Source organism: Parasteatoda tepidariorum, chromosome 1, assembly GCF_043381705.1.
Source record: "Parasteatoda tepidariorum isolate YZ-2023 chromosome 1, CAS_Ptep_4.0, whole genome shotgun sequence".
Classification (NCBI taxonomy): Eukaryota; Metazoa; Arthropoda; class Arachnida; order Araneae; family Theridiidae; genus Parasteatoda; species Parasteatoda tepidariorum.
In genome coordinates this window covers 68,759,358-68,781,345 of record NC_092204.1, presented here as the reverse complement: position 1 = coordinate 68,781,345, position 21,988 = coordinate 68,759,358, and the positions used below count along the sequence as shown (strand labels likewise).

The 21,988-nt window shown below is 27.9% G+C and overlaps 1 protein-coding gene across 2 annotated transcripts; it reads left to right on the top strand.

The window, feature by feature from the left end:
• The first annotated feature begins 8,763 nt into the window (after positions 1-8,763).
• Positions 8,764-21,332, top strand: LOC107438991 (uncharacterized). 2 transcript variants are annotated; one of them, XM_016051428.4, is made up of 3 exons: positions 8,764-9,291; positions 16,139-16,267; positions 18,077-21,332. In XM_016051428.4, the coding sequence occupies exons 1-3, from the start codon at positions 9,283-9,285 to the stop codon at positions 20,492-20,494; spliced, it is 2,556 nt and encodes an 851-aa protein (XP_015906914.2). In that variant the 5' UTR covers positions 8,764-9,282; the 3' UTR covers positions 20,495-21,332. The 2 variants fall into 2 exon arrangements, with proteins under 2 accessions (XP_015906914.2, XP_071037867.1); XM_071181766.1 differs by having other exon boundaries at positions 8,845-8,968.
• Positions 21,333-21,988: the final 656 nt, after the last annotated feature.

Genomic DNA, 21,988 nt, shown 5'->3' with positions numbered 1-21,988 from the left:
GTTCTCACCTCCGAATTCGCACACGCGATTTTACCACTGACAGTGAGAATGGCACTTGTAGTACAGAAAAAGTTCACTCACGGTATGGTAGTTCACGCATGTGCCAGGATTATCTTCAAACTTTACTACGAATGAATTCCAAACTAACAACATTAACGTAACTCTAGTGCAGCGTTACGGAAAACGTAACTCTTAAAGTAAAAATTTCATTGATATAATTCCCTGATTTTTAGCGAATTTTATAAATTGTTTAGCCTAATTTTGAAAGATATGATAATTTAGAGCAATTTTAATTGATGAAACTCACAAAATAGTAAAATTATATAACAGTGAAAACACACAAAAATTATCCCTCTCTCGAAAAATTTTTTATGTATTGTACACGTTTCGATACTTTCATACCACAAAAAAAATTCTTAATAACTTCTTAAAAAAAAAAGGAAAAAAGGGAGGAAAAAGAAAATATTAACAATGTTAGCAAATTGTCAGGAAAATTGTGAAATATAGTCATAAGAGTAATTTAAATAAAGAGAATAGAAAAAATTATTTTAAAACCATACAAATCTTACTTTTTACAAATTAATGCGAAATTGCTAGATATTATTGTATTTTTAAAGATTGTTTTATTGATGAAAATATCAGAGCCAAATAGCAAACATAAATTTTCTTCCCTTTTTAGATAAAAGCATTTTTACAATGCTACTAAAAATTAAAAAAAAGGAGAAAAAAGAACGAAAAAAGTTAGAGAAGTCGAAAAAAATAAGATAATAGACTCAACAACTCAAAAAAATTAATTAGGCATTTTAGGAGTATTAGAAAAATTAGAAATGTTTGGTAATTTTCAATAAATTAGTCATAAAGGCGTAATTTAAAATAAAAAACTAAGAAGATACTGGTTTTAAATTACTTTAAACTTTGTTACATTTTAAATTTTATTAAAATAAATTTCCAGTTCAACTTAAGAATTCTGTTTCGTCTAAATAAAAGTTAGTGTTTAAATAAAAGTTTTGAATTTATGGTGAATATTTTGTTCACGTTTAATGGTATTCATTTGTATAAACATGTAAGATAATTAAGAAAAAATCAACTAACAATAAAAAAATTGCTTTTTTATGAATCTTAAATTAGCTTTAATATTGTAATAAGAATTAATATAAAATGATTGGAGCAAAGTTAGTATATGAATAAAATTTTTATGGGTGAAAGAAAAAGAAACATTAAGATGCTAATCTCATTCAAAACAATCCTAAAAAATAAAATATTAATTTTGAACTAAAAAATCAATGTTTAAAAACCTGTTGAAACTTCCATATTTAGAAGACTTATAAATTTAGAAATTAAAAATCGCTCTCCAAAAAAGCCTTTTTAGTATCGGGTTTAAATAATTTTTATTATTTTTTTAATCCTTTACAACACTCGTTGTGACCCCCGCTTGTTGTTTGTCTGCAATATGTGATATTTATTTCTATAACTATTGAGCTGATTTATCATACAAGTCTGCAGATTTACGACTGCATAAATAAAGAATTAAAATTAATAGCAATAATAAACTCAGTATATTTTGGAAATATCAATAATTCTAATAACATTTATTTTAAAAGTAATATACATGTTGATTTAATTCTGTTTTTACTTCTGAATGGAAAACTATAATTGCGAGAATCTATAATTGCAGGAATCTATAATTAATTCAAAGAAACTAAAATAAAATTATATTATTAAATTATAATTCGCTATAAGGTCTTCCAGAAAAATAAATTTATAATAATTATTAATTTAACATAATTCTTTCGAAGTTAATAAAAATAGTTCGTTAATGCTTTTTTTACATTTAGTTATAAACGATTTAATATAAACGATTATAAACGAAAAAACTTCAAAATTTTATTTTGGATTTTTTTCTTTCGTACAGAGAAAAATTTTAAAAAATTAACTATAGAAATTTTTTAAAAAAGTTTAGAATATTTTGGCCACAATATTTGATATTACTTATAGAAGGTTTGCTGTGCGCTAAAATAATGTTTCAGTGCAATACATTAGCTTGTAATAAATTAGTTTCAGTGCAATTAATTGCAATAAATTAGAGATCTCAAAGTTACCAATGGTGATGACTTTTTGATTCAGAAGATTTTAAATTAGGAAGAAAAAAAAAAGAATCCGCACCTTAAGAAAAAGAATTAAGTATTACTTAATTTTAATATTTACTATTACTGCCGTAAAAAAGGGATGTCCGGATATATTTTGTAAAATTGAGCACAACATTCCTGTTTAAATAAGGTTTTTTTTAAAAAAACAACAACTTTAAAAATCGTATTTGTAAACAAAGTTTTTGAATAAGATAAAAATTTTCAGATAATTATCATTAAATCAAATAATTATTATTAAAATTACAGTTAAAATTATTATTTAAAATATTAAAAACCCTTAAGTCCACTGAGAATCTTGCAGGATAGTTAATATGAACAATCTGGTGTGAGTAGGTAAAACTTAATTACGGTATGAGCCAAGTAATTCAAATTCTTTGTTTACTATACAAAATGCGTAGTTGAAATAATTATCAGTTATTATTCTTTAAAAATCAACTGTGATAAAGTTGAAATTTAGTTTAAGAAAACTTAAGTTATGCTTAAAATAATAGTTTCATTATGTTATTCTTTTCTTTTTTTGAATTAGTAGTTTAATAAATTAAAACAGAAATTTGTCATTGAAATTCAATCGACCGAAAGCTGATAAAAAAGGTAAAAATAAAAACTAACAAAAGCTATTAAAAATAATTACAGTGTGCTACTGTATGATTATCAAAATTCTTAAAAAAAAATGAAAAAAAAAAAAAATGAAAAAAAAAAAAAAAATTACNACATTGTCTCTACAAAAAAATGAAAAAAAAAAAAAAAATTACCCACTGTAAATATATCGCGTTTTCTGAAAAATATTTAATAAAAAATTATGTGTATTAATTTTTTTTAATAAAATAAAGTAAATCTTTATCATATTTTTTGTTAAAATAGTAATTATGATGTAAGTGCTCAACATAAAATTGAGAGCATCTTAATAACTTTTGGACAGAGCACTGAGTTAACGTGCGATATAAACTGCTAGCATAAATTTTTAAAATGTATTCACAATTTTTTGAGAAGAAAATTATTTTCCAATCAAAAATCTGGAGGAAAAGGAAGGAAGAAAAAAAGTAATTTCAACAAAGTAAATTCCTACTTCTTTACAGAATTTCTCACATCTTTATAATTCTGATTTGGAATTTTTTTCTTCCTTTTTTAAGTCTTCTTAAAGTAATGAATAAATTTTAAAAACAGAATTTTTCCATAATAATTTAATGCTAAAATAGAAATAAAAGGAATCTGATGTAATTTTGACATATTTTGAGAGTAATCTTTTCCTTATTTTTGTAATGTTCTCGAAAGGAGAAGAAAAGAAGTAAAAATAAATATCATATTCTATTTCGTATAAAAATAAATTATCAGATTAAAACTTTTGTTAAAAAAATATGCTTGTCTTTGGTAAGAAATAGACCCATCTTTTTAGCGCGTGTTTACATTTTCAGTTACTCCTACTGCAAATCTTGACAGATGAATTGTTATATACAATAAAAATATATATATGTATACATAAAGTCAGCATCTCTATTTTCGTATTTTTATTCTTCCGTTGAGACGTGTCATTATGAGGAAATAATGAAATAGCTCACGAATTTCGGGTTTTGGACATATTTAGATATATAACTGACTTAGAACCTTACAGTATAAAGAATCGTGGATTCATTTTTAAATCTAAGAAGACTCCACCTTAGATCGGATCTTTCTGACAGGTTCGTTTAAAGACTGACGTGCAAAGGAAACTGTTAGATCTATTTTAGTACTGTTCGTAAGATATTTACGAAAATTATTTATGTTTCAAAAGTTATGTGTCTATTAAGTAGATCTATTTGAATAAATTTGTGAATTTTGAACACAATTTTCCACCAGGATACGCATAGGGGAAAAAATTGAAAATGACTTGGGTTAAAAATTTCTAATAAAATGGTGTTATAAAAAAACAAAACCGATAAAAACTATTTCTTTACAATTTAGTTTTAGACAATTTTCTAAGCTTAAAGCCTATCGATTGTTAGTAAAAATAAAAATTATCTTTTCGGTGTTTAAATTGAGAAAAAATGCATTTTATTTTCATTTTATGAAATTGATTCCTGTCTAGTGTAAAGATGAATAATTTTTCAGATTGAGAGGTTCATATATTGCCTTACTTTCTACGCGCAGAATATGTTAGTAGTTTAGAGAGATTTTGCATCCTTCTTCCTCCGTTCCGTTACTTCTTTTTATCAGCAAGCTTAGTATTTACATATTGAAAGGAATGCAAAATCTCCTTTCAATCTGAATTACTTCCTAAATATCATCATAAATAAATGTATAAACATGTTGTTTTCTAAAAATGTTTGTTTTTGCATGCCTGAAACGCCTGTAAAATTAGCAAGGAATTTGCCTTTTTTAAGAAAAAGTTCATTACGAGATTAAAATTTGAAAAATCAATCACGCGATGAATTCAGTTAGTAAAACTAGATCTTAATAGATTTTTAGTTCGATCTGATTAGTTCTTTTTAGATCTTTACTTACCAAGAGTGACTTTGCTTTCATCCATTCCTAAAAATAAAAAATAAAAATTAGTAATTTTAGGTAAAAAAGTTAAAATCAAGCAAAATCTTATTTAAAAAAAAATAAGGATAAGAAGCTTTAGTTACTTCTTCCTTTACTTGAGAATTTGAATTTTGGTAAAAAGCTATGATGCAATGTGACTTTCCAATGTAATGCATGGATTTACCGAATTTTCACCCTTAGTAATTACGTAAAAGTTAAAAAATTACACTTATACAAAGTATAAAAAGCATATTTAATATAAATAATAGATATTATTTCTGTAGATATTTTTTTGTAATAAATTTTTGAGGTATTTAATATAAATTTTCACATTTTAGATATTATACTTTAATAGATTAATATGATGGAAAAATGATCGTATTTTAAGCGCTTTTAATCATTATCAAATTAAAAAATAAAAGAGCATATTTGAAAACGTAATTTTTAAATATAATAAAAAAAGTACATTTATTTTCCTTATTCGCTTATAGATTTATTTTCTTTGGTGCTGGCTAAGTTGTTCTTTAAAATTTTAAATCGAGATGCATAATTGATATTAATATTTAATACTATAATATGAATCATATTGATAAAAAATTAAGTTTTCATAAAATGAATAAAAGTGCTAATTTTCACATGTAAAGTATTAATGGAAACGTAAAAAAAGAGAAGAAACAAAGGGGAAAAAAAAAGAAAAAGAAAAAGAAAGAAAAAAAAAAAAAGAAAAGAAACATATTTTTTCCCTCTTATATTAAGCGAAATGAAATTATTCGATTACATTGTATTGGGATATAAAATATTATACATAAACAAAATAGACAAATTAAAGTAATAGTTGAATGGTGTAAAATTTTCTGAAGAAAAACTTTCTTCGTAATAGGTAAATAAAAAAAAAAAACAGTTACATTTTACTTGAATTTTAAAGTTTTAAGCTAATGCACAACCATTTGTGTTTTCGTAAACATTTCTGATTATTGCTCATTACCAACAGGAAGATGGGACGCGATCGCAATTTTTAAACGCTCCCTGAGCATTTGTATCCGCTTTTTGTTTTCTTTTGGCTGATCATTTTCTTCTAAAGCCCCGGGGGGCCAAGCCCCATCCCACCTAAATTTAACAAGGTAGGGCGCGCGTCTGCCGCGTGCCAAGATCGTTCTTCTCCCTTCTGGTTTTTATGAATGCCCCACCCTCTTATAACATCAGAGACAGTTTTCTCTGCAGCTTCTATCATCATCACCTGTTACATTGGCCGGACCCATGCCAACATTTCGGTTTTGTTTCCCACCTACAATGCGTACGTGCATTGAATTCCTTAATGTATGAGAATAATACATTTAAAGGATCGAGATTTTCAGTTTGGATTTTGATAAAGGTCATTACTACTTAGCGTGGGAAATATAAAAATAGTAATTTATTTCCTTTTTTAAATGCGCAGAATGATTTTATTTTAGTCAACCATATGGTATCAAACGATCAATTAGTAATTTCAATTAGAGAGTACTACTTTCCAAATTTAAACAAATTACAAAAGGTATATTTAGCAGTCAATATTGGTACATATTTTAGTAAGTAAAGTACATTGGTTGCGGTACGCATAAGCAAACTTCAGAATAACTGAATTTTGTTTTGGAATACTGTACGTTATGTTATCTTAGAATAAATGTATAGTTTTCATCGATATTTCCTATTATTATTAGTTGATAATCTTAAGGGATTAGAAGAAAGAAATTTAATGTTCGTTACAGTGTATTCCGTCTGGATATAAACAGTTTAGTTAATTTCCGAAAACAGGTGAAATTTTATCTGTAATAGAAAAATTAATATTTAAAGCAAATATGCTATTTATATCTAATTGGTCACTACTGAGGAAGTTGAGACAAACTATTTAAGTGAGAATAAAAGGCATATTAAAAATATAAAAATCAGTTTGATTACGTGAGGAAGCTGAGAGGAGAATAAGGTGATCATTGGGAAATTCCACAGACAAATAAGCAGATTTGATATTTAAATCTCGCTTTTCTCGATAATGATCCATTATATTTTGACTTTTTTTTAAACTTAAACATTTCTAAGGAAATCATAATGTGTACTTCATTCTTCATTCTTATCATCATATTTGGCAACAATTCTAAAAATATGCAAAAAAAAAAAAAAAAAAAAAAAAAATTTNACTGTTATTACAGTACGCCTTAAATGAAAGTTATCAAAATAAATACGAAAACAAACTACATGACAACATGTATCACATACTAACCGCGTAGTTTAATGAATATTTATTTTTTAATAATCATTATTCCTGTGTGATTTTGTATCCGTTTTATATTTTTAACTTTGCTGTAATCGGAAAATCATTGTGATTTTCATGCATATGTGATCTGAAATGAATAAATATTTTATTTGATAACAATAGAGAATTCTTCATTTTTTTCTCTCGTTATTTTGTAGTCGAGTATACTATTTGTAAGATCTAATCCGTTGAGAAAGAAAGTCTTTATCAGACAATTAAATTGGAGATGTTTTGTATACATTAGATTAGGCAATATTGTGCAAAAATTGAAAATAAAAAGTAAATAAATTATAAAATATATTTTATTATTTGTCAAGACTATAATGCTATAATAGCCTATTGTTACACGTTAGAAACTTTAAATTATTTAGATTTAAAATTGCTGTCGGGACAATAAATTTTATATTTTAATTAAAATGTTGATTGTTAAATGTCGACTTCGTCAATTTTTTACTCGGAAAAATTTAACATGGACTTATTAAAGTTAAAATTAAATCAGTGCGTTAATTTAGTTGTATAATGTAGTTGTGTGTTATTTAGTATAATGTGTTTTTCAAATTTTCGTTTGGAAAATATTATTATCAATCGGGGGGATACGGGCATATGAAAAATGAAAGAAATAATAATTAAAATATGCTTATTAAGAGCCGCAAACTATTGAAAAGTGCTATTTTAATAGATTTTAAATGTCAATTTAAATAGATTTTTAAATGTCAATTTAAATAGATTTTTTCCCATAGAAAGCTTAGGTATTTTAATATTTCAAAAGGGGGAGGGGGGGACTTATCCACATGGTTTAGGTTAGCTCAAAACCAGGTTCTTGAAAAATATGGTTTATTTACTGAGATAAATTTATACTTGACTAAGCTCGGCGTTAACAAATTTCATTGTAAATGTACTTGCACTTTTTCTGTACAAACTAAATTATATGATTCAATACATTTTTTAGTCTGAACAAAAAATATTCAAAATTGACGAAAATATAAAAGAAAGGCAGGAAATAAATTTTTAAATAAAATTGTAGAATTTAAGGAATAAATAATACAAATAGTTAAAATTGAATGTTGCAAACATTTAAAAATGTCAGATTGTCAGCATTTCTTTTAAGTATTTGAGTTATTTACATTCATTTACTTAACTTATTTGAAAAATTATGTATAAGCTTAGGCACATTTTCATTTAGATTGTTTTGAAAGCATCTTTTTTATGATAACCTTTGTAATAACTTTTGTAACTGTGTGGATCTCTCTTTTAGAAAGTTTTTAAAATCATAATGAAATTGTGTACAGCTGTCTTACATCGGTCAACTGCGAATTAAATCGTGGTAATCTTTTTTCTAGTGTTTTAAGCTTCCTAGCTTCGTCAATCTAAATTCACAGTCATTATTTATTTAAAATAACATCGTGATAAGATTTTGATAAAGTTTGATCAGCTTCATGAATATTACTGAGGATGTATCTGCATCTCGTTCTCTAACCTTTCAAAAACAAACTCACTGCGTGCAAAAAGGGTTAAAGAATTCAAGGGTGACGAAATTTATCGCTATCCCTTTTTATAGATCCATAAATTAATCATCTTGACCGATTCAATGAAATCAACAGGTGATCCCCCACCCTAACCTAAGTACAAGAAGTAAGTCAGCGAACCCGGTACTACTCGCTTGCCCGAAGCAGTGGGCAGAACTCAGCTTGGAATTATGTCCGGGTATTTTTTTGCCGCTTATCTTTGGACACCCCCCTTGCCTTTCCCTTATTCTCCGCCCTACCTGGCCAATTTTGACTTTTGATTGTTTTTTTTTCGTGCACCCCTCCCCATTCACGGTTTTGTACCACATGGTCCATCTTCTGGTCGCTGGCCCTACAAGCTTAAAATGCACGCCTTCTTTGATATTTTTTTACTTTTTTGCAATACGAAGAACAGCCTTGGCGAGGACGCAAAGTATAAATAGAACAAGCTTTGATTTTATTTTTTGCATTCGGGATTTTTGTAGGTTTGTCTGATCGGCTAGTGGAAGCGGTTCCATATAAACAAAAAGGTAAACACGTGCCTTCTTAAAAGGGGATGTATCTGTTATTTCCGACAAAAAGCTACTTTTCTCTTTGAAGAAACTTGCTTTTCTTTTTGTCATTGTTGACAGTTGTATTATGGGTGTGACTGATTGTGGGAAGAGATAGCTTTACAAACATAGAAACGGTGCTTATAAAATCTTTTATAATAGCAATGCTGGTGGATAAAAATAATTCTTGTGCATATAAATAAAAAGGCAAAGCAGATTTATAAGAATTGAACTAAAAAACCGTTGTACGTTTCAGCATAATATTGCTACTGATTTCTTGTTGAAAATTTGCCATGTCTCAGGTAAATAATGTTTAAATAATTCTATTGTTATTGAATATTTGTATTTCAAAAATTAATTATAATGAATAGTGTTATATACTCTATTATAAGTATTTTAAAGCATAACATAAATGTTATAATGGTTCGATTTATTACATTATTATCAAAGAACACCGACTTAGATTTTCTAATATCTCTTTTTTTATCCAAACCTTTAATTAAGAAAAAAAAAAATCTTTAGAAAGTTTTCGGTAAAGATTCTATCGCATAATTTTCTAATCTAAATACAATAATTTAAAGAGAGTTTATAAATAATTTCTTTAACTCAATTTTTGTTCTTATCGGGTTAATTAGGCTTGAATAAACGACTATTGTTTATAATTTTAATTTTTTTTTCTCCACTTATAACTTCATAGAAATGCAATACGATTGCATTTTTATAATGCCAAATGGCATGCATTTTAATTATTCTAAAAACAAAATTCCTTTAAAATACTTTGACGCAATAAACTAATGAAACTTCATACTTTATTACAATGGAGAAATCATTAAAATATGAGGTATCAAAGGTATGTTACAATTAATAAGACACATATATTTTTTTATAAAGTTTGCACGTATTTTTATAATTTTGAGTTGTTTTGTTTCATTTCTTGTTATCATTTTTAACATAAATATATGTTTTTTTTAAAAAAAATTTATTACATTTTGTCTTACAGTATAATCAAAATTACCCGATTTGAGTGTTGTCATGATTGTTCCTGAAACGAATGATTTTTCACGAAGCAATTATTTTTAAATAATTTATAGAATTTTGAATGAAAACTCTTTGCATTCTTAAAACCTTAGTTTCAAAATATTTTCAAATAAAAAATTAATTTTTGCTAGTCTTTTAGGTGTTTTTAATTTAGTAATTTTCGTGTTAAAAAAAATTAAGAATTTGATACCATATAAATTTTCTACCTCTTTAAAAGTGCAACTCGTTTACTGTATTACCGTTAAATCTATTCAACACTATATATTTTAGTTTTGCATTTTTAAAGAACATCCATCGAATCATTTGTAGGATAGACTATTACACAAGTTAAAGGAAATATACCTATAATACAGATATAATTCAATTTGGCAAATTTTCATAAAATCAGCCTATAGCTAAATCTTGCAAGGAAATATGTTACTTTGTTTTAATTTTATAAAAATGCAAATAGTTTACTTCTTATAATTTCGAATTTATGTTGCAAGTTCTTAATTTTTCTCATTAACTATTTTACCTTTAAGCAATTCTACTCTTTCAAATGTCATATTTGCTGATTAGTCATACTTGCTTAGTTATTATAAATCATACAATACTTATATTTTTTTTTAAAAAAAAGATTAGGTTCTATTTACATTTTCTGAAATTTCTATAAACGTTTAAAAACTTACCCTAAAAATTTTAAAAACTATCAGCATGACACAATATGTTGCTTCCATAGTTATTAATTTGTTAAGAAAAATAAAAATTTCTAAATATTTCAAAAAATTGGAGCGAGTGTAATGGTAGTTTTACCAATAAATATTAGAATCTAAGGAAACTAGCAAAATACGCTTGGAGCTTCAGATTTGTAGATTATTTATCTGTGAAACAGGTTGAACCCCCGGATAAATAAGTTTAATTGAATAAAGTTTTGTATTTTTTGGCAATTATCGATTATTGTGAACGAAGACTTGCTCAAGCTCATCATTATTAAAATTTTGAAAAATACTGTTCATTTAATTATAAATGAGAAGGGTAGAAAAATTGTTTGATAAACTTTACGTGACTTAATTGGTTTTTGATCCAAAATATAATCCGAAATACAAATGCTGTTAAGCAGATTAGTGAGAGTTTGAGTTTAAATTATTTGGTTTTACACCAGTTTTATGTTGCATATTAGTATTTGTAAATACTTTTCTGAATTGTCTTCAGTTTAAAAATAAGTTTTCAGCATGCACGTGTTTATTTTCAATTTTACAATGCTATTACAAACTGAACATAATTTTTCATTTTATAACAAATGTTTAAATATTTAGCGTGTTTATTTTGTTCAAAAGTTAAATGTTAAATAATGATAAAAAAATTAGAGCAAAAAAATTCGTTTAAAAAATACTTTTCTAAAATGCATCAAGAAGTAAGAGAAAAAAAAAACTGATGCACAATGGTGGGGTATTTGATGATATATAATAAATATGATTTGCCGTTTAATAACTTACCATCATTAATAAATCAACGCATTTAGTGTTCATGTTGCGTACTTTTTTTAAAAAAAATAATTGCTTCTGTTTTTTCTTAATTATTTTCGATATGCTATATATTAGCCCAGAAAAGGAACAAAATAGACAATTTATTTGAAATATTTTTCATTATTTGTCATGTATTTAACGAGTTTTAGTTTTGCTTTCTTCCTCTTTTAATCACACTAACCTGTTGTGTTCACAAAGTAGAAAAATAATGTGTACGAATTAAGAATTTTGCAGTATTTCAAAATACAATTCTGGGAATTTGAACATTGCAAGTATTTCATTTAAATTTCTAAATGATGAAAAATATGGTTGAGCTAAATGAAAAAATATATTAAGATTAATAATATAGGCTATTAGAAAATAAAAAAAAAAAAACGTTTACCATTTATATGCTATTTTAGCATTATAAAGGAACTACGTTTTTCACCCATTTTATTTAAGATCAAAATGGAGGAATAAAAATATAAAGAATAAACACCCATTCTTTTCCTTAGTAGATTCGGATTTTTGCACCTAAAAATAGAGAGATTAGAAAATTTTGTTTCATAGTTTAGTCTAGAGAGAAGTTGAAAGATTGGATTTCTCGATGTTATTTTTAAAATTTTGCGTAATTCTGGGACTAATTACGCAAATCGAAATTTTTTGCTTCGTTTAGCGTATTAACGATTTCTAACTGCTTAAGATAGTTTTATGCAAAAAAAAAAACATTTTTTTTTGAGTTGAAGTTTAAAATTACTTCAACATTTCTTTAAACAACGCAATTTTTGGAAATGCCAAATTTGAAATAAATCAGATAAATAATTCCTACATATTAAAAAATTAAAAAAAAAATATTTTTAAATTTTAGTTTCTTTTAACAATATTTAATTTGGTACTTTATCACTGTAATTACTTTAAATTGTCTTTAGATTATCTTTCACACTTATTATTTTAAAATCTAATGCACTAATTTTATATACATTTATCATATGCACCCTATTTTAAAATAAAAAACTAAACAAAATTTAAAACGTCCTAATTTGTTTTTTTTTTAAGCAATCGCGTGAAACCGCATTGGCATTTTTGGAAACGTAATCTTTCTTTATATAAAGTAATAAACAAAAAAAAAAAGCAAATAAATAACTAAATGATGTTGCATCTCAAATTTTTTTTTATTTGATTTATTTCTTTATACATTTTGCGCATACTTAATTACAAAATTAGTATTTAATTATTATTCATTTTTAACGCAACAATGTTGAATGAATAGGAAAACTTAAATTATAATAACATTAATACTTAATCGCAAATGATATATGGAATTCGAGTGTATTTGATACGTTGAACTTATTTCGCTTTAAGTAATGTTACAGCGTAATGTTAAAAATAGAGTGTACTTTTAAGAAATAAAGCTGCAGAAATGTAATTATTATTAACATATTTCGATTAAATGATAAAAAATAAAAATACATATTTTCGGAGCCATGTACGAACCCACTTAATTAAATTGTACGTTTTTTTCCGCTTGTATTGTTACAAAAAAAGACGTTGAATTCTTCGAAATTTTTTCTTTTAACCATACGTTAAAAGCTCCACTTCATTTATCATACGCTTCACAAGTGATTTAGTAGGACTCTATGAAACGAGTTAATGGGAAAAAACATCCTAAGTGAATTGCTTTTATATTTACTTGATAATCTAAACTTCCTTTACATCAAAATAAAATAAACAAAATAAATAAAAATTGAAGATGTTGACAGGTTTTGAGCACTCAAAAATAGGCGTTAATTTTCAAGACTCGCCAGATGTAAATGAGAAAAATAAAAGATTTTTCTTCCAGATTCTTCATTAAGAAGTGTTACGTACTATCTGAAAGTTCGTACGTAGACGTGTTACGTACGTACGAAGTGTGATCTAACTTAATTCTTTTGCTTTACAAAGTTTTGTTTCCTTTAATTCCACATTTACATATTACAACATTTCCTATCCCCTTTATCTCCAAGAATTTTATGATTTACACTTTATCACTTACGAAAAAATTTTTTCTTTTCGAGATTTTATGCAGCACGCCTTCAAGAAAAGAATGAATGTATGCATATTTTTTGTTTAAATTTTACTATTAATGATAAAAATTGAAGTAAAACATAGTGTATAGAATTTAACCATTTTTAACACCCTGTATCCAGTTTGACCTGGACCACTTGTTTCAAAAAAATTACTAACCACTAGAAATGTAAACTATTTGTTTCTAAAATTTTCTTCGTTTGTTCAGCAACAACTGTTTTGTGTGGCGCAAAGAGCTGAAGTTTATTTCTATATATAGATTACACTGAAAAAAAAAATTTTTTTTTCGTTGATTTGCACAAATACTTGACCTTGATAAATTTGGGTGTGAGATTTCAAAGCTGAAACTATTTGAATTAATTTTGTTGAATGAAGCTGAACTAATTTTGTTCCTAAGGATACGGAATTTTTTCAAAATGAAATTTTTAGCCTAATTCCGGTTTAAATGTAGAAGTTTAAAAATTTTATCTGTAACATAGGGTCGCATAAATGTTGCGCAAACTTCTGAGGGAGTTAGAGCACATTGAAAGGATTTAAACTGCCAAAAGAACTTATGTTCGGAAATGTCGTCGTACGCGGCTAGGGACACTTTTCTATTACGAACTATATTCAGAAGCACGCAAAGAACCAGTTTGTAACATAGAAGCGTTTCTAACGGCGTGTGATTATACTTCCGGTCATGGGTTCCAATGCAATTTTAACCCTGATGATTTGTCCTAACTGCCTCAGAAGTTTGACGAAAGATTAAATTAAGATTAAGTGACCGGATCATACTATTGGTCGAAAATGACATCATTGTACTTGTGGGGAGGGAGATGGTATGTATAGACTGGAGTTTCGTTTTTACGTGGTTTCAGATTTTGTTTTCACGTGTGCTCCGGACTTTACTTCATTCTTGTAAATGTTTACGTAATATCAGTATTAAATTTTATTTTCAAGACTTCGGCTTTAATAGAAATTATCACAAAATTTTACGAATTACAAAGAGTATTTTTAATTTTAAACAATTTTAATAATTAAAAGAATTATTTATTTAGTCGTATGCATTATACTTTATAACATTTGTAAAAGAAGCAAAACAAAATACTGTCTACAGTCTAAGCATTTATTACCTCTCAGGTTTTCTTCCCATCAGGGCTTTTTTTAAAAATCAGTGAAGCATTTTATTATTATTTTCTATTGAACACACATTGCTTTTATTTAAATTAAAAATTTTAAAATATTAGGCTAAAAAAACAAGTTCGAAAAATAATGCAGTTATATATCTTGAAACTGTAATAAAATGAATAATAAATTATAAAATAGAAATAAAGGAAAAAATCATGGTACTGTATGGCATGGCATGGCAAAGTGGCATTGTATTATTGTTTTCCATTGAACACACATTTCTTTTATTTAAATTTAAATGTTTGAAATATTAGGCTGAAAAAACATGTTTGAAAAATAATGTAGTTATATATCGTGATACAATAAAATGAATTATAAGTTATTAAATAGAAATAAAGAAAAAAAACTAGCTTGTTTAAAGGTAAATTTTTCAGCGATTTTCCTTAATCGCGTCAACGCCAGTCAGTACATAACATCTCCATCTCCCTTCACACAAGTAGTGATGTCATTTTCGACCAATAGCGTGATCCGGCCACTTAGACATTTTATCGCTTGTGAAGTTTGTCGAAACATTTATATGATCACATTTATATATAACATTTTTAAACTTGTACATTTCTCAAAAAAAAATTTGAAAAATTTAATAAAAACAAAACAAAACTGTAGATTGAAACTGATTGCAGACTTGAAATCAGCTATCGGAATGTATCTAAGATCTACTAAAAAATCTCAGACAATAGGGAAAAAAAGTATTCCTTAGTGTTATGGACTCAGTTGCTAATGTGATGTCTCACATAACTCTGAAGTTTCCTGAGTCGGAAAGAGTCTAGTTTAATTTTTAATTTTTTCAGGGAAAGAAAAAAAACCCCATTTAATTACAAAACTTAGTAAACAACCAAGCAAAGCAAAGCATTGTTTTAGGCATGCTTTTACTCAACACATACTTCATGCAGTCAGCACACACATCTACCGCTAAAACATTTTTACTGTGTTTTTATTAACTAGCTTTCGCATCTGTGAAAGTAGATTTTCGCCGCTTTTGGAGTAGCTAAAGTACGCAAATCTCTACCGCAACTCCGTTTTTGATGAGAAAGCCCATTTTCAGTGTTTCCTGACCACAATCAGCAGAATTTATAATCGTTTTACTAACAAACAGAATTTATCAAATAAAGTTTTTAGCACTAGCCATAAAAGCTTAAATTTTCAATAGGGCTTAGGCTGGAACATAGGGAAGCGTTTAAATTGAAACGTATTAGCTGGCTAGCTTTAGTAATGCAATCAGTTTTATTATAACGTAGACAAGCACATTATTTTCCTCATGAATTATTTTCCTAAGCATTGGATTTGCGAATATCATTTACTCAATTATTTGATACCATACATATTTTCATTTATTTATATATCATGTTTAAAGTATTTAGTTTATTGTTATTTATGATATCATTTTAATTTTCAGGCAAATGTCTTCCTATTCGTCTTTTTAGCTTTTCTAGAACTGCTAAAGAATTCAGTTGTAATAGGCAATGGCGAACATTTTCAAGAGTCAAGGACAAGTAGAGATGCAGATCTTTTTTCCTCAATACCAGTACGTTCTTTTTATGTGTTGCTTCATTTTCTTTTACTTTTTATAGAGGAGTATCATAAAAGCATTGTTTTTAAAATGCTAAAAAAAGGAAAAGAAAAAAAACAAGAGTTGCAAAACAAAGAGGACTTTGGCTTCCTACTTTTGATTTTTCCTACTTATGACTACTTTTGGAATGATAACTTTAAATGATATAACCATTTTATGACTCCTGCTATGAGTAATAAAATAATTTCAATTACGTATATATTTTATTTTTATTCGTCGTTTAACAGCCGACCCAATTTTGGGTTTACCACTACCAATGTTCAACTCCGTAGCCTTGTAATTTTGAACCAATCCAGAAGACAAGGAAACTTCTGGATCAGTACCCCCAGAGGTATTGATTTGTTATGGGAACATGGAGAACTCTGCAACTCGACAGATTTAACGTGCATCAGTCACCGTTTACTACACGGGAAGTCTTCGGCCGGTGGGGATCGAACCCACGAACTATTGGACATGGGCCCAGTGCCCTACCAACCAGGCTACCCCGGCCTCAATTACGTTTATATTTTATATTTATAGCCGTCGTTGAACAGCCGACCCAGATTTCTGGTTTACTACTACTAATGTTCAACTCCGTAGCCTTGTAATTTTGTACCAATCCAGAAGACAAGGAAACTCCTGGATCAGTACCCCCAGAGGTATGATTTGTTATGCCGTTGACGTTTACAGCAAATATCCATTGGTTTAGTTATTGGTGAGAAAATAGCATCAGTTACGTATGAAATAAACATTTTTGTTAACTCTTGTTACTGCCAAAATATTAATGAAGTATTTTTGTTGTAACAATGTTTGTCTCTGACGGTGCTCTGGCAGATCTAATCTCATAAATGTAATATTGATTAAGAAATTGTATGCGACCTGCTGCAACTTCTTACGTGTAGTTTTAATTGACAAATCGAAAAATTAAAATTGATAAGTATGAATTTTTAAAGTTTAATTTTTCAGAAACTATTCAAAAATATTGAATTTTGACATTTAAAATTACAGCTCAAAATAATGTAAGAATTCGTATATCTTAAAATTGAATGTCTTTTCCAACTTTATTAAATAAAATAAAAAATACAACTGAAATTACATTTAAATAAACGAAGTTTATAATTGTGTTCAACGATTACTTTTATATGCTTAAATTGTTACAGAGATATGGTAAAATATGCAAAATGTAAAATTAAGGGGAGAAAAAATTCTGCCTTCTCTCCTGGAACTAGCTATATTTTCCAAAAAGGGTCTATGGTTTGTGTGTGAAAGTCAAAACTCTAAAAATATATGTTTATTCAGAGAAAATAAATTTTATTCCATTGAAATTTTTATTCTATTTAAAGTAAGCCCTTCGAACTACATATATTTTAATAAATGTAATTATAACAGAACTATATATAACTAGATATATATACATACTTATAACATATTTTAGCGTTCCCACAACATCCCATTGTGGGTCAGTGGATTAATTTCGTGACCAACGGCATTATTGTGGCAATGTGGTCAGCACTGTGCATAGGCCGCCTTTACTTCCCAGACAAGCTGGTATCGATCGATCTAAATCTGGGTGAGCTGCAAGTCGTCACTGGATATAGTATACCAGTTCCTCATAATGGAAGTTCAGTGCCTTAACAGTTCATTTGCCGCAGCTAATTTTTTAGTTACAGTAAACTTATAATTTCATAACGTACAAAAAAAAAGATTTAATTATCTCTTACAGCAAAACTTATGAGTTTAATTTGCATTCATTACGCATGTTTTTGAAACATTTTTTTCTTTCAGGATTCCGATGGTTTCAAATATCTCATACTAAATGAAAAGGACGAATCTGCACATTTTAGAAAAGAAGAAAGAGACTCCACTGGAGTAGTGAAAGGTAGCTATGGACTTAAAGATCCAAATGGATCTATCCGTATTGTTCAATATATTGCTGATGATAAAGGATTTAGAGCTCAAATATCTTCTAACGAGCGAGGAATCGGTGTCCAGAATCCAGCAAATGTAAGAATTAACCGTTTAAACCGTCCAATAACAACTGCTCTTCATGGTTCATCACTGCACGGAGAGTATCACATACAAAATGTTCCTGACCACCTAGAGTCCGAAGTAAAACCTTCTCGTTATGACCTTTACACACCAGTTAAAATGAGGAGACCAAGCTTGTCAAGTGATTCAACAATAGATAACGTACCATTGAGTCGCAAAAAAGCAAACTCAAATTTATTCGGTATCACGAACGTCCAAGAAGTACCATCAGCAGCTTTCCCGTTCTATAGTGATATGAATAAACCTTATTTTCCAATTGAAACTTCTAAAAACATAGGTTCTGATTATCAGACAAGAGTTAATCAAAATAATCATCCATACGATGTTTATGAAAGTCCCCTAGACATGGTTGAAAATGGCGATGAAAATCATTATCAGATACCATATAATAGTTTAAAACTGATGAAACACCTCAGGCAGAACAATGTGTTTAATACCGAGACATCTGAAACACCGTCTGGGGTTTTCAATCCTTTGCTCTACAAACCTATCATAAAGGTTCATAAGAATCTCCCTGATTGCAACAAAGTTTCCAGCGCTGTTCTGTGCAAACCTCCTTATTTATTTTCTCGCACTTTTGAGTATGTCAATGCGACAGAAAGGCAAATGAACGTTCCTCAACAACAATATACTAAAGACAATGTAGTTACAGAAAATGACTTTCCCCAGATACAAGGCCAAATTGAAGCAATTCTTGCACAAAAACTGCTAAAATTAGCTGTAAGTAATGATGAGATAGTTCCATTGACTCAATCTTTGAGGCCTTTCCTTTTCCCTCCTAGTTTCACTTACATCAACAACTTGAATAAAAAAGAAAGTAATCCAGACGATCACAAACCTTCTTGTTCTGAGAAACACAATTCATTGAAAGATTTATTAAAATCCAAGTATTTAACGGATGACTTAGCTGTAACTACATCTCTTAAAAGGCCTCTTATTTACAACAATTTTATGTATAGTCCTCAGATAGGTTCTTTAGTGCACGGTGGTTGGAGTCCTCCAATGACTTTGAATTATGTGCCCTTACAGACATCCTCGAACAGAAATTTTCTGAACGAATTGCTGAATGATTCAACAGCTGAAGCTTCTTACGTTAATTTAAACCGATATAATGTTCTAAAAAATCAGAGGAATCTAATACTCTTGACAAAATTCAACAGTCCTGAAATCTCTCAAAACCCTATTTTGGAATTTTTGAAGAAGCTGAATGAATTAGGATTCACAATAGCTCCAAAGCAAGAAAAGGTATCACTTGAGAAAACTCCGGATTCTTTTGTGCATGTTTTAAATCGTGAAAATTCCGATTCGTACTCTGATAACAAAACAAATCTTTCTAATGGTCAAAAAGACAATGAAAATGCCGGCTCTTATTCTAACGAGAATATTTATACTTTTAATGGACCAAAAGATCATGATGGCTCATTTTCCAACGAAAATACTTATAATTTTAACGAACCAAAAGGACATGAAAACATAAGTTCGAATTTCAAGAAGAATATCTACCCTTCCAATGAGCAAGAAGGTCACGACAGTGTTGATGAAATTGCATTATATACAGCAGAAGAGAGCAATTCTGAAACAACCACAAGCTCTCAAGTGACCACGCGAGCTCCCATTTCCAGTATGCTTTTCGCTCCAAATGCTGAAGAATTATTACATCTTTTTGGCCCACCTTCTGTTCCATTTTATAATGATCATGAACAAACGCTGCCCATAAATGACTCAAAATTTGTTGTATTTGATGAAATAGAAAATCACGAAGAACTTAAAGAACAAGTAAAGGGGCATGACAGTTCTATTCAAAACAATTCATCTGATTGGAAAAAACAATTAGATGATGTCATCAATGAAGAATATGAAAAAACCTCTCTCCAAAGGGAATCATATTTTTCAAACCTTCCTCACACCAAATCTAATGATTCCGTGGAAAATGACTCAGATAAACTTGATAGTAGAATTTATAAAATTCACGAGCCACCTAGCAAGTTGTATGATTCGAGGGGTGTTACGGTAAAGCCTGAAAATGTACCTTTGCACTTGCATCGGTACGTACCGCCGACTGGTATCACTTCTTTCCCATGGAAGTTTGCTATTCCTAGGCCGGCTCCTCCTAGAAGTATAGTCATTCCACCAAAACCACCAGTACTGACATAAAATAATTTAATGAATAGTGATTATAAAGGAACTTTTTTAATTTTCTTGTAAATTAAAGTTGCGTTTTGCATTTTCAGAAAGTTCATTTGTTTCTGTTACCGTTGAATAATAGTAATGGTTTCAACAACCACCACAGCCCAGGTCAAATGATCCTAATTTCATTCATAAAACAATTTCACATTTCGTTTTTATAAATAATTAAAAATAAAGAAAACTTTTAAAATATTCTCACGATTTAATTATTTTTAATTAGTTATGTCTAATACAAATATGCTGTCAAAGTTTTTTTTCTTTATATGAGAACAGCAGTACAAAAGTGTTTAAATGTAGTTAGTTTATTTAGTCTATAGTTAATCCATTTAGTCTACGTTGTGATAATTATTAAGTATTTTTAAGCCATGTAGATAATTGACGATGTAGCTTAAGTTATTTCATTCAACCAAGGAACAGTTATCCAATTAGAATGATTTGTCTCATTGCTAATGAAAATGTGAATAAAAGCATTTTGTGTATGTGTTAATAAATGTTGAAGCATTCAAAATAAAAATTATATTCAAAGTTACAATTTTTATCAAAGAATTAATTTTGTGTAAAGTCAGGATATAATATTGAATGTAGTATATTATTTATTTTTGTATTTTACTGATATGTGATGTTAATTTTGATTTCTCATTGTGTATGTAAGCTTTTAATGCATATTACTTTATTCTTTAATGTTCCTAATATATTTTTTATAGATTTTACACAGATCTATAATTGTTTTGTACAAATGTAATTTTTTTAATTTTATTATTATTTTTTTTGCCTTAGACTATTTATAATAAAGAAAATACTAAAACTTTTATTTTACATTATTTAAACGATCATTAAAAAACATCTGACCATTCTTTTGAGCTAATAGTTTTATAATTGTACTCTATTCCGGAACTACATTGAAAAAAGTATTTGACTTTCTTCATGAGTATTTGACTACTTAAATTATTTAACTACTTAAAGTATGCTTATTAAGGCTTGCAAATTAAAATTTTAGAGATAATAAAACAGAAATTTAGCTAAAATTTGACGAATGCACTGTGAGGAAAGGTGAAATTAAAAATAACAAAACCAGTCCATTTGATTGTTGGGTTAAAGTTACTTCTAATTAATGGCTTTCGCTGGTCTCAATTTCTTTCTTCAAAACTTGCTTTGATATTTTTATTCTTACTTTCTTCGTTTCTGTTTTTTGAGGTTCCAAAAACTTTTTCATTTTTTCCCTAAATTTTAGTAAATTATGACTCATTTCCTACATTTTTAAAAAATATTTTTTACAAGAATTTTATAAGTATATATTAGGCATAGAGAGAGTAATGTTAATAAATTTTTGAACGAAAATTTCCAACTATTCTTAAATTTAAAGTGTAGTTTAAATTTCGTAACTGCTAAAGTTCATATTATTAGAAATTTATGAAGGTTAAACTAGCAACAAAAGGTAATAGGTGTTTTGATTAGTTTGAA

Bases quoted from the DNA above. Each gene is read 5' to 3' on its own strand.
- LOC107438991 (XM_016051428.4), top strand. The intron at 16,268-18,076 runs GTACGTTCTTTT...TTTTTCTTTCAG, and splicing joins ATCTTTTTTCCTCAATACCA to GATTCCGATGGTTTCAAATA.